A 12,892-nucleotide genomic window follows, 5' to 3' on the forward strand; every position below is an offset into this window, starting at 1 on the left:
TTGACTTTATTGCTATTAGCCCATAGAAACACATTGAATAACATTCATACATGGCAAAACAGATAGTCAAAAGGAAGTTTGTTTTGAAGTGTCTGTCCAACTCTATATCTGAGCGAAATAAGAAAGAGCAGGAAATTATTATGTTTTTTTACCCACATTTAACACCTTTTTCTGGAACTAAACTATTTCCATATACTGTACTTCCATTAATTTCCATTAACTAGTACTGGGCTACCTTCAGACGAGTCTTGTGAGTCATGTTGGCGGCCTAGAGCAAAACAGCTGACATGTACAGTACCAGTCAAAAGATTGCACACACCTACTCATTCAAGGGTTTTTCTTTATTTTTACTATTTTCTACATTGTAGAATTCTAGTGAAGACATCAAAACTATGAAATAACAGATGGAATCATGTTGTAACCAAAAAAGTGTTAAACAAATCAAAATATATTTTATATTTGAGATTCTTCAAAGTAGCAACCCTTTGCCTTGATGACAGCTTTGCACACTTTTGGCATTCTCTCAACCAGCTACACCAGGTAGTTAGTTACCTGGAATGTATTTCAATGAACAGGTGTGCCTTGTTAAAAGTTAATTAGAGGAATTGATTTCCTTCTTAATGCGTTTGAGCCAATCAGTTGTGTTGTGACAAGGTAGGGGTGGTATACAGAAGATATCCCTATTTGGTAAAAGACCAAGTGCATATTATGGCAAGAACATCTCAAATCAGCAAAGAGAAATGACAGTCCATCATTACTTTAAGACATGAAGTTCCGTCAATCTGGTTCTTCAAGTGCAGTCGCAAAACCCATCAAGCGCTATGATGAAACTGTCTCTCATGAGAGTTACATCATACCCAGAGTTACCTCTGCTGCAGAGGATAGGTTCATTAGAATTAACTGCAACTCCGATTGCAGTCCAAATAAATGCTTCACAGAGTTCAAGTAACAGACACATGCCAACATCAACTGTTCAGAGGAAACTGCATGAATCAGGCCTTCATGGTTGAATTTCTGCAAACAAACCACTACTAAAGGACACCAATAAGAAGAGACTTGCTAGGGCCAAGGAACACGAGCAATGGACATTAGACCGGTGGATATCTGTCCTTTGGTGAGACGCAGAGTAGGCGAACAGATGATCTCAGTGTAGTTCCCACTGTGAAGCATGGAGGAGGAGGTGTGACGGTGTGGGGGTGCTATGCTGGTGACACTGTCAGTGATTTATTTTGAATTCCAGGCACATTTAACCAGCATGGCTACCACAGCATTCTGCAGCGATACACCATCCCATCTGGTTTGTGCTTAGTCCCACTACCGTTTGTTTTTCAACAGGACAATGACGCAAAACACACCTCCAGGCTGTGTAAGGGCTATTTGACCAACAAGACTGTTGGAAATCATTGCAGGTGAAGCTGGTTGAGACATGCCAGGAGTGTGCAAAGCTGTCCTGAAACAAAGGGTGGCTACTTTGAAGAATCTGAAATCTAAAATGCACTTTTTTGCTTAGTACATTATTCCATATGTGTAATTTCATAGTTTTAATGTCTTCACTATTATTCTAAAATGTAGTAAATAGTAAAAATAAAGAAAAACCCTTGAATTAATAGGTTAGTGCAAACTTTAGACTGGTACTGTACGTGTTCGTGAGAGTCTCACCTTTTGCTGGTGGGGTCATATTACTGTGTAGCCCAAACTTTTCGTACGCTACAGACAGAAGTTGGTAGACCGGCAGTACCGACTTCAGATGAGTCCAAATCCAAATCAAATCAAATGATGCTTGTGGGGCTCGTAGAGCAAAACAGAGAAGACCATCGAGTTCGTGAGAGTCCCATAGAGGGATCATATGAGTTTGTAGCCCAAACGGTTCGGACTCTACAGACGTTTTTGTGAAAAGACAGATTTTTGAGATGTCTCCTGGTCTCCCACTTTCCACTGCAGGCGCGGACATCAACTCTAGGGGGGATTTATTAAACCACGTTAGGGCCCAGAAGTTTTCCTGACCTTTTTGATCTGTAAAAACTCTGGATCCTAAACCATGTTTCCCTCTACTGCTTCTAATTCAGGATCCAGGGTCAGGGTTGTTTTTGCTCTCCTAATGGTCACGGTGAATTGGGGTATGGCGAGCTGATTCTAGAACTGTAATTAGGGTATTTTAAATTCCGCTCTATTTCTTCCCCACGGTGATGCTTTTTTCACAACATTACTCCACAATGTAAATGACAAAGTACTCCCTTTTTAGACACCACCAGAGAGAAGAGGAAGCAGGAGAACGATGGGGTAGAGTACCACTTTGTCTCAAGGCAGACGTTTGAAATGGACATCGTCAACCACAAGTACGTATTTCTTGATGGGAGTGCCAGTGAAGATGCCAGTGATCTTTACTGATTATGCTGTTCATTAGGCAGTGATCACCATATGGTTAAAGGCAGTTACTACATTAGTATATTGTTAATGAGTCATACCCTTTTTCAACACAAAATGGTGGTACTTTTTACCCCTTTTTTTCTCCCCAAACCTAAGTCTTATCACTGAAACTCCCATATGGACATGGGAGAGGCAAAGGTCGTGAGCGATACGTCCTCTGAAAACACGACTCCGTAAGCCGCGCTGCTTCTTGACACACTGCTCGCTTAACCCGGAAGCCAGCCGCACCAATGTGTCGGAGGAAACACTGTACAGCTGTGAATGTGCCCGGCTGCCACAAGGAGTCGCTAGAGCATCCCAGCTGGCCAAATCCTTCCCTAACCCAGACAACGCTGGGCCCAGGATTGAACCCGGATCTGTAGGGATGCCTCTAGCACTGTGATGCAGTGCCCGAGACCGATGCGCCACTCGGGAGGCCCCAGTTATACCCTTTTGAGTAAGGTGTTAACCAACGATGCATATTTGCATGTTGAGTGCAATGCTACCATACAAGCATTTCATTTGTTGGCATTCCATTTCACTAGAGCCTTGGATAAGACACATCCAGGCATCTAGTCATTGAACAAATAAACAAGCAGGTGGTTCCTATTTAATATGCAAACATATTGAATATGAAACGCAAACATTCTAAGATATTTGGAACAGTCAGGACTCTTAAACGAAAAAACTCACCAGAAGCAGGTTGGCAGAGCAAGCAGAGTGAGGTGGATTGGACAGGCAGAGCAGTGACAGTATGCTAGCAGGATAGTCAAAATCTCCAATCATCTTGGCAGGTAGCAATGTTGTGTTTCCTCAAGTGGATGAATTGTTCTAATTTAGCATTTATGGTAAGCCTCAATGTCACGCCCTGACCTTAGATCCTTTTTATGTCTCTGTTTTGGTTTGGTCAGGGCGTGAGTTGGGGTGGGCATTCTATGTTTTGTGTTCTATGTTTTCTATTTCTTTGTGTTTGGCCAGGTATGGTTCTCAATCAGGGACAGCTGTCTATCGTTGTCTCTGATTGGGAACCATGCTTAGGTACCCTTTTCCCACCTGTGTGTGGGGGAGGTTGTCTCTGTTTAGAGCACTTTGCTTGTGAGCTTCACAGTTTGTTTTTGTAGTGTTTATTGTTTTGTTTGGCGTCATTTTGCTTAAAATAAAGAAATTGTACGCTCACCACGCTGCACCTTGGTCCTCAACCTTCAACAGCCGTGACACTCAACCCTTACCTACCTTCATCATTTGTATAGCGATAAAAATGCAAAAATAGAGACACGTTCTAATTGAGGGATGCGTCAAAGCGGACATCCCGCCCACCTTATTTCGGTTAGGTCATTATAATTCAAAACAACGCATTCTAAAATAAATCGCACACATGCCTTGCATGCTCGCCTTTGGTGAGTTTAGGCCATTGCTCAAAGACAATTAGTGAGCCTGATATTCCGATGTTTTCATGGCATTTACTATCTCTAATGCTGAACCAGGACAGGAGATGAAGAAAGGAGGTAAGACGTGGCATTCCAGTAATGCCCTGGGATGGATTCCCGTTTTCTCATCCTTCTTTTATGTGTATTTTAATGCAAAGACATCAATGTAGGCAAGTATAAGGCATGTATAAGGATTGATAGTTCATTACAACCAAAACTGGTAGCAAGCGACAAGGAACGAGAATTTGGGATTTTTTCTTAATTGGGAATGACATGTTATTAAAGAAAATTCCAATAGTTAAAGGGATAGCTCAGCGATTTTACATATTTGGTTTATTTTGAAAGCTGTCTATGAACAAAGAAGGACATTAGCATTTTGGATCAATTCCCCATGTAAGTGTCCTCTGTTTAGCATGTACATTTGAAGTCAGAAGTTTACATACACTTAGGTTGGAGTCATTAAAACTCATTTTTCAACCACTCCACACATTTCTTGTTTACAAACTATAGTTTTGGCAAGTCTTTTAGGACATCTACTTTGTGCATGACACAAGTCATTTTTCCAACAATTGTTAACTTCTTACCGACGTGGTTCCTGCACAGGAACACCTCAGCGGAAATTTCAGAGCGCCACCTATAGTACTATAGTATAGTACTCGATAAATCTCAAACTTTCATTAAAACACACATGCAAGGTACTGAATTAAAGCTACACTCGTTGTGAATCTAGCCACCAAGTCAGATTTGTAAAATGCTTTTCGGCGAAAGCATGAGAAGCTATTATCTGATAGCATGCACCCCCCCCCAAAATACCAAAACGTCACCTAAACAACAGATTTTGCGGTAGCCGGCGCTACACAAAACGCAGAAATAAATATAAAACATTCATTACCTTTGACGAGCTTCTGTTGGCACTACTATATGTCCCATAAACATCACAATTGGGTCTTTTTCCCGATTAAATCCGTCAAAGTATGCCAAAAATGTCCATCTATAAAGGCCGTCTGATCCAAGGAAAATGCAGCTTTACACGACGTAACGTCACTTTTAAAATGAACAAAGTTGCCTATAAACTTTTACAAATCACTTCAAACGACTTTTGTAAACCAACTTTAGGTATTAATAAACGTTAATAATCGATCAAATTGATCACGGGGCGATCTGTATTCGATAGCAGCAAGTCTTGAAATCATCGTCCATTTTTTTTACTTTCATAATTTCCTGGGTGCACCTCAAGACAGGAAGTGCCTATGCGTCATCCCACCAAGGATAAATGTGCAAAGAAATGCCAGTATTGGCGACATCGTGTGGAAGCTGTAGGCGTTGTAATCGCCTTAGACAATTCAAAGACTGGCGGATAAAAAAATTTTGTGTGTTTTTGGTGAACAGTTTTCCCTGGGATTTTTACTCCTAAACACGCTCTGTTATAGCCACAGACACGATTTTACCAGTTTTAGAGACTTCAGAGTGTTTTCTATACACACATACTCATATGCATATACTATATTCCTGGCATGAGTAGCAGGACTTTTAAATGTTGCGCGATTTTTAACAAAAAGCTGGGAAAATTCGCAGCATCCTTAACAGGTTTTGACAGACAGATTATTTCACTTATAATTCACTGTATCACAATTCCAGTGGGTCAGAAGTTTACATACACGAAGTTGACTGTGCCTTTAAACAGCTTGGAATATTCCAGAAAATGTCAATGCTTTAGAAGATTCTGATAGGCTAATTGACATAATTTGAGTCAATTGGAGGTGTATCTGGGGATGTATTTCAAGGCCTACTACCTTCAAACTCAGTGCCTCTTTGCTTGACATCATGGGAAAATCAAAAGAAATCAGCCAAAACCTCATATTTTTTTTGTAGACCTTCACAAGTCTGGTTCATCCTTGGGAGCAATTTCCAAATGCCTGAAGGTACCATGTTCATCTGTACAAACAATAGTACGCAAGTATAAACACAGGGACGACACAGCTTCCAACCACTCAGGAAGGAGACCCGTTCTGTCTCCTAGGGATGAACGTACTTTGGTGCGTAAAGTGCAAATCAATCCCAGAACAACAGCAAAGGACCTTGTGAAGATGCTGGAGGAAACAGGTACAAAAGCATCTATATCCACAGTAAAACGAGTCCTATATCGACATTACCTGAAAGGCCGCTCAGCAAGGAAGAAGCCACTGCTCCAAAACCGCCATATAACAGCCAGATTACGGTTTGCAACTGCACATGGAGACAAATATCTTACTTTTTGGAGAAACAAAAATATAACTGTTTGGCCATAATGACCATTGTTATGCTTGGAGGAAAAAGGGGGAGGCTTGCAATCCGAAGAACACCATCCCAACTGTGAAACAAGGGGGTGGCAGCATCATGTTGTGGAAGTGCTTTGCTGCAGGAGGGACTGGTGCCCTTCACAAAATAGATGGCATCATGAGGACGGAAAATTATGTTGATATATTGAAGCAACATCTCAAGACATCAGTCAGGAAGTTAAAGCTTGGTTGCAAATGGACAATGACCCCAAGCATACTTCCAAAATTGTGGCAAAATGGCTTAAGGACAACAAAGTCCAGGTATTGGAGTAGCCATCACAAAGCCCTGACCTCAATCATATAGAAAGTTTGTAGGCAGAACTGAAAAAGTGTGTCCAAGCAAGGAAGCCTACAAACGTGACTCAGTTACACCAGCTCTGTCAGGAGGAATGAGCCAAAATTCACCCAAGTTATTGTGGGAAGCTTGTGGAAGGCTACCCAAAACGTTTGACCCAAGTTGACCCAAGGCAATGCTACCAAATACTAATTGAGTGTATGTAAACTTCTGACCCACTGGGAATGTGATGAAAGAAATAAAAGCTGAAATGAATAATTCTCTCTATTATTATTCTGACATTTCACATTCTTAAAATAAAGTGGTGATCCTAACTGACCTAAGACAGGGCATTTTTACTAGGATAAAATGTCAGGAATTGTATTAAATATATTTGGCTAAGGTGTATGTAATCTTCCGACTTCAACTGTATGAAAGTATTCCATTAAGTTCATATTTGTTTGGCTCAATTTTAACTAGTGTTTCTGTACGGTTTTGTCTCAGGTTTTTAGAGTATGGGGAGCACAGAGGGAACTACTACGGGACCAGTCTGGAGTCAGTGCACAAGGTCATAGGGGAGGACAAGGTGTGCCTACTGGATGTGCAGCCTAATGTGAGTGACGGGCCAGCAGGCCAATCACAGTCCCAGATCAGTAAATGACAGGTCAAGGAGCCAATGATTTGATTTATTAGATTTATTGGTCTTCTAATGATCACATCATGGAAATGGTGACATGGGGCCTAATTTGTGTGCTTAACTCTAATTGAATTTACATCTCTCTTTGTCTCTCTCTCTCTCTCTCCCTCTGCCTGGCTCTTTCTCCCTCTTTTCGATAGCACAGACTGTACAGCGCTTACACACAACCGAGTTCAAACCATGTGTTGTTTTTGTGAAGCCACCATCGATTCAGGAGCTACGTTTTAGCCGGAGGAAAGCTACATTAATTTCCACCCAAGATATGACGAAACTGACAAAGACATTTTCGGTAATGTCAAGGCTGGGTGAAACTGTTTTTGGTAACAGTTTATAACAACTTTCATTAACAAACCATTTATAAGACATTTATAAATAATTTACATCATTTATTAATCATTACTCCTACATTTGTAAATGTACGGGTTTCCCTTTACTTTGAAAGCTAGTTATTCACACATGCATTAATAATTCCTAAGATCAATCATAAGATGTTAAATATAGATCCTTCTAAAAAAAATCCTAATCGTTAGGTTAGTCGTTGTAAATAACTTGCTTACTAACATTTACAATGATTAATAAATGGTGCTCAAATTGTTTAAATGCATAATAAATGTTTCACCCAGTTTTATTTTATTTTTTGATTACGTATGTTTGAATGGAAACAGTTCTTTGTTTTTGCTGCAATGTAGTTTTCCTACACATCATCATTGAGGTGGAAGGGAATACTGGAAAAAATGTATCTGTTCTCACTTGTTGCATACACACACATGATCAAACGTGTTTGTGTCCCAGGTCTTGTAACATGGCAGCATCAGGTGGTGTGAGGTTACACATAACTCAGTTTAAACATGGTTGACCCTCTGACTTACAAGTGTAGCCAGTGGCCAAAAGGTCACAAATAAAATGGCTGCGGGGTGGGCTGCATATACAGTGGAGTCCAAAATGATTGGAATCCTTGATAAAGATGAGCAAAAAAGACTGTATATTGTAGGACATTTTACATTTTTCTGCCAGGACGCTGACACTTGGCCGCAAGACAATAACCCCAAGGACACATCATAATCCACAAAGAAATGGTTAATTGACCACAAAATCAACATTTTGCATTGGCCATCTCAGTCTCCTGACTTGAACCCCATTAAATACCTGTGGTTTGAATTGAAAAAGACAGTCCGTAAGCACAGACGAAGGATATCAAGGATCTGGAATGATTCTGTATGGGGGAATGGTCTAAGGTCCCTCAAAATGTGTTCTCCAATCTCATAAAACTGTTTAGAAAAAGGCTATTTTGTCATCCTCACAAGGGGAGGGTGCTGGAGTATTGAAAACAAGGGTGCATAATTAATATACAACTTAGATGTCATTTAAAAATGTGGTTGTTCATCAGCAGTCAGTCAATTATCCCATGTCAGCTAATTTTCTTTTGATTTGTAAGTCAGTCTAGCGGCCAGTTATCTAAACTTGTAGTAAGCATGGTTGAATTATCGACTGAGATAGGGCCCATTTGATCATAAGTTATCATATTAAAAACGGCAAACATTTGTCTCAATCCTATGGCAGAATGTGTTGCAGGCAGGAAATTAACTGCAAGACTGCTCATTTTTCTCTCCGCCCCAAGGCAAAATGAGTAGAATTGCATGAAATGTGGGTACACATGATGGGTTATGTTTTATGTGGCCCGCACCGCCATCAAAGTTGCCCATCCCTGCCTTATGTGATGCTGGTCTTTATTGGCCACGTGATGTGATGTTTTCAACATAAACCCCTTTGCAGCTTAAGGCAGATTCCCCTGACAATGAGTGATAAAGGTCATGTTTTTGGATGGAAATACCCGTACTACCATCTTTCCAAAGCATGACCTACAATTGGCCTACAGGTGAGAATTCAGCTGTTGGATGTATGAACTCAGAATTCACACATGTACTTCCTGTTTCTCACAGGAAGAGGACTTTGAAGATATGATTAGCTCAGCAGAAGCCATGGATAGCCAGTACGGCCACCTGTTTGAGATGGTCGTCGTCAATGGCGATTTCGCCATGGCATTCAACAAACTGAGGGCGGAGCTGGAAAAGCTTGAGACGGAGGCGCCTCAGTGGATTCCTGTGGAGTGGACCAGTCATACCAAACAGAACACAGAGAGTGTGTGCTGAACACACTAGGAGGCTGGTTATGCATGTCTAATTCACACTCACAGGAGGCTGCTGAGGGGAGGATGGCTACTAATAATGGCTGGAATGGAATTAATGGAATGATATCAAATACATGGAAACCATGTGTTTGATGTGTTCGATACCATTCCATTTATTCCGTTCCAGCCATTACTATGAGCCGGTCCTCCCCAATTAAGGTGCCACCGGCCACCTGTGTTCACACTATAGTGTCAAACCGTACTGTGTGGGGTCAGATATTTTGTTTTCACATTTTCCTTTACAGCACAGTTCCAGCCACTTTGATGGATGCATAACCAGGCCAACCTAGTATAGCTATGCTTGGCCCTATAGTGTGATTCAGGCAACAGCGACTGAAGAAATGTAGGGAGAGAGAATTGCACATCCATTTTTTCCTCCATAAGTTCAACTTACTTCATCTTTTGACGCACATAAAAAAAAACTGATAGATTACACATGGCCGTCAACTGTTTTTAGTCAAAATTGAGAGTGGTTACATTTCTCAAGTCCCATCCCTTAACTGTGGGGTGACCACTTCGTTGTTGTTTGAATCCTAGATTTCCTCTTTTAAACTGGAAAAGGACTCTTCTGCCAAAACAGAGGAAATGTCAAGGAACATGGTCACACCCCTAAAGGAATACAGAAGTGTAAGGGGAACCACTCAAGGCAGAGAAAATAATGTACAAACTTTGACTAGATCCAAAATACTATAATCATTATTTATATGTGTAATATGTAGACAGAGTCTAGACAGCCTTCATGAGAAATAACTAGTCCCAACTTCAAGTTAGTCACAGAGCACGGCTCTTAAAGAACTATAGGAATCCAAGTCCCTACGCCTGCTGTCTGACCATAGTACTTACATGTCCAAAACAGTGTTATTGGTCCCTGCCGACTACGTGCCAGCTTTTCTTTTCTTCGAGTTCACATTTCTACATTGGCAATTAGGGTCGAAACATAAAAAACCTCCAAAAGCTTGTGGTCACACAGACCTTCCCCCTGCCAAGTTACAAACACGAGCATGTAATTACTTTGACAGCTGCAATACCTCAATTAACGGTAATGTATCCCAGAGCAAATATTACCCAGCCCAGACACTCACCAACACTAACAGCATGCTGCATTTAGAACAAGGAAACAGTGCACACAAGCATAGTCAACACTTAACAAAATATATGAAAAAAGTGTTGGTGAAACTAAACGAATTGAAGATATTTTGACAGGGAAAGGTTAACAAGGGAACATGGACAAGATGAAGCAGATTCATTGCTTTTGTTGCTGAAATGGTAATAAAGTACAGACATTGTGGGAGGAGTGGTTGAATGTGAAAGGATTACGTTGTAAGATAACTCATTCGAATTTGTTTCTATTCATGTGTAAAGTTAATAAGTATGATTTCAAAGTTGTAAAGTGTGCACTTGTCAACAGTTCATAATTACAGACAATGTCAGAAAATTGTCATAAGTGACATCATTGACAAACATTTCCATTCAACAATTCCATATTTCACGGTTAATGAGGAGAATGACATACAGCACACAACATGCCCAGTAAATCTTTAAGTGATTCCATTTACCGGATGCATTCCGGTGAGTACAGGGGGATTTCCTTCCTCTTTTGGATGATGCTGTCAATTGGGTGTGAAAGAGTGTAAATGTGTCCATCATGTCTTAAAGACGAAACCACCGTCATGTGTAGTCAGTTTTGTCATTTAGGCTCTCGAGCCACCTAACATGCTGACCACACCACTCGAGCGCACTTGTGTCTGCATGCGCCATCGCGAGCATTTTGATTTTGTCCACCCACACCAGACGTGATCAGGACACGCTGGTTGAAATATCAAAGTAATATTAGTTTGGGGACAGGTCGAAAAGCATTAAACATTTATGGCAATTTAGCTAGCTAGCTTGCTGTTGCTAGCTAATTTGTCCACCCACACCAGACGTGATCAGGACACGCTGGTTGAAATATCAAAGTAATATTAGTTTGGGGACAGGTCGAAAAGCATTAAACATTTATGGCAATTTAGCTAGCTAGCTTGCTGTTGCTAGCTAATTTGTCCTGGCATATGAACATTGGGTTGTTATTTTACCAGAAATGGTCCTGTACTCCGACAATTAATCCACAGATAAAAGGGTAAACCGAGTTTGTTTCAACTGAGACATAAGCTGAACAAGTTCCACAGATGTGACTAACAGAAATGGAATAATGTGTCCTTGAACAAAGGGGGGGGGGGGGGGGGTCAAAATCAGAAGTAACAGTCAGTATCTGGTGTGGCCACCAGCTGCATTAAGTACTGCAGTGCATCTCCTCCTCATGGACTGCACCAGATTTGGCAGTTATTTCTCTGAGATGTTACCCCACTCTTCCACCAAGGCAGCTGCAAGTTCCAGGACATTTCTGGGGGGAATGGCCCTAGCCCTCACCCTCCGATCCAACAGGTCCCAGACGTACTCAATGGGATTGAGATCCGGGCTCTTCGCTGGCCATGGCAGAACACTGACATTCCTCTCTTGCAGGAAATCACGCACAGAACGAGCAGTATGGCTGGTGGCATTGTCATGCTAGAGGGTCATGTCAGGATGAGCCTGCAGGAAGGGTACCACATGAGGGAGGAGGATGTCTGCCCTGTAACTCACAGCGTTGAGATTGTCTGCAATGACAACCAGCTCAGTCCGATGATGCTGTGACACACCGCCCCAGACCATGACGGACCCTCCACCATGACGGACCCTCCACGCTCCAGAGTGCAGGCCTCAGTGTAACGCTCATTCCTTCAACGATAAATGCGAATCCAACCATCACCCCTGGTGAGACAAAACCGCGACTCGTCAGTGAAGAGCACTTTTTGCCAGTCCTGTCTGGTCCAGCGACGGTGGGTGTGTGCCCATTGTTGCCGGTGATGTCTGGTGAGAACCTGCCTTACAACAGGCCTAAAAGCCTTCAGTCCAGCCTCTTTCAGCCTACAGTCTGAGCACTGATGGAGGGATTGCGCGTTCCTGGTGTAACTCGGGCAGTTGTTGTTGCCATTCTGTACCTGTCCCGCAGGTGTGATGTTCGGATGTACCGATCCTGTGTTGTTACACATGGTCTGCCACTGCGAGGACGATCAGCTGTCCATCCTGTCTCCCTGTAGTGCTGTCTTAGGCGTCTCACTGGCCACATCTGCAGTCCTTATGCCTCCTGGTAGCATGCCTAAGGCAAAATCACACAGAGCACATTGAGCAGGGACCCTGGGCATATTTCTTTTGGTGTTTTTCAGAGTCAGTAGAAAGGCTTCTTTTTTGTCCTAAGTTTTCACAACTGTGAACTTAATTGCCTTCTGTCTGTAAGCTGTTAGTGTCTTAACGACCGTTCCACAGGTGCATGTTCATTAATTGTTTATGGTTCACTGAAGAAGCATGGGAAACAGTGTTTAAACCTTTACAATGAAGATTTGTGAAGTTATTTGGATTTTTTTATGAATTATCTTTGAAAGACAGTATCCTGAAAAAGGGTTGTTTCTTTTTTTTGCTGAGTTTAGTAATCTCTCCTCCTTCAGGCTTCTTCTTCTTTGGACTTTATATGATGGTTGGCAACCAACTTTAAGGTGCATTACAACC

At 41.7% G+C, this 12,892-nt stretch overlaps 1 protein-coding gene across 1 annotated transcript in view; it reads left to right on the forward strand.

Annotated features, from left to right (window-relative positions):
• The window catches only part of LOC110529995 (MAGUK p55 subfamily member 7), a 47,853-nt gene extending 37,159 nt beyond the window's left edge, over window positions 1–10,694 (forward strand). Inside the window, exons 13-16 of the mRNA XM_021612742.3 lie at window positions 2,243–2,336; window positions 6,930–7,038; window positions 7,268–7,411; window positions 9,063–10,694. Of these exons, the coding sequence (XP_021468417.3) occupies window positions 2,243–2,336; window positions 6,930–7,038; window positions 7,268–7,411; window positions 9,063–9,272 (557 nt within the window). The 3' untranslated portion in view covers window positions 9,273–10,694. The remainder of the gene's footprint in view (window positions 1–2,242; window positions 2,337–6,929; window positions 7,039–7,267; window positions 7,412–9,062) is intronic.
• Window positions 10,695–12,892: the final 2,198 nt, after the last annotated feature.

Source organism: Oncorhynchus mykiss, chromosome 8 (assembly GCF_057628025.1).
Source record: "Oncorhynchus mykiss isolate SJ-2025 chromosome 8, ASM5762802v1, whole genome shotgun sequence".
In the NCBI taxonomy this organism is placed as follows: domain Eukaryota; kingdom Metazoa; phylum Chordata; class Actinopteri; order Salmoniformes; family Salmonidae; genus Oncorhynchus; species Oncorhynchus mykiss.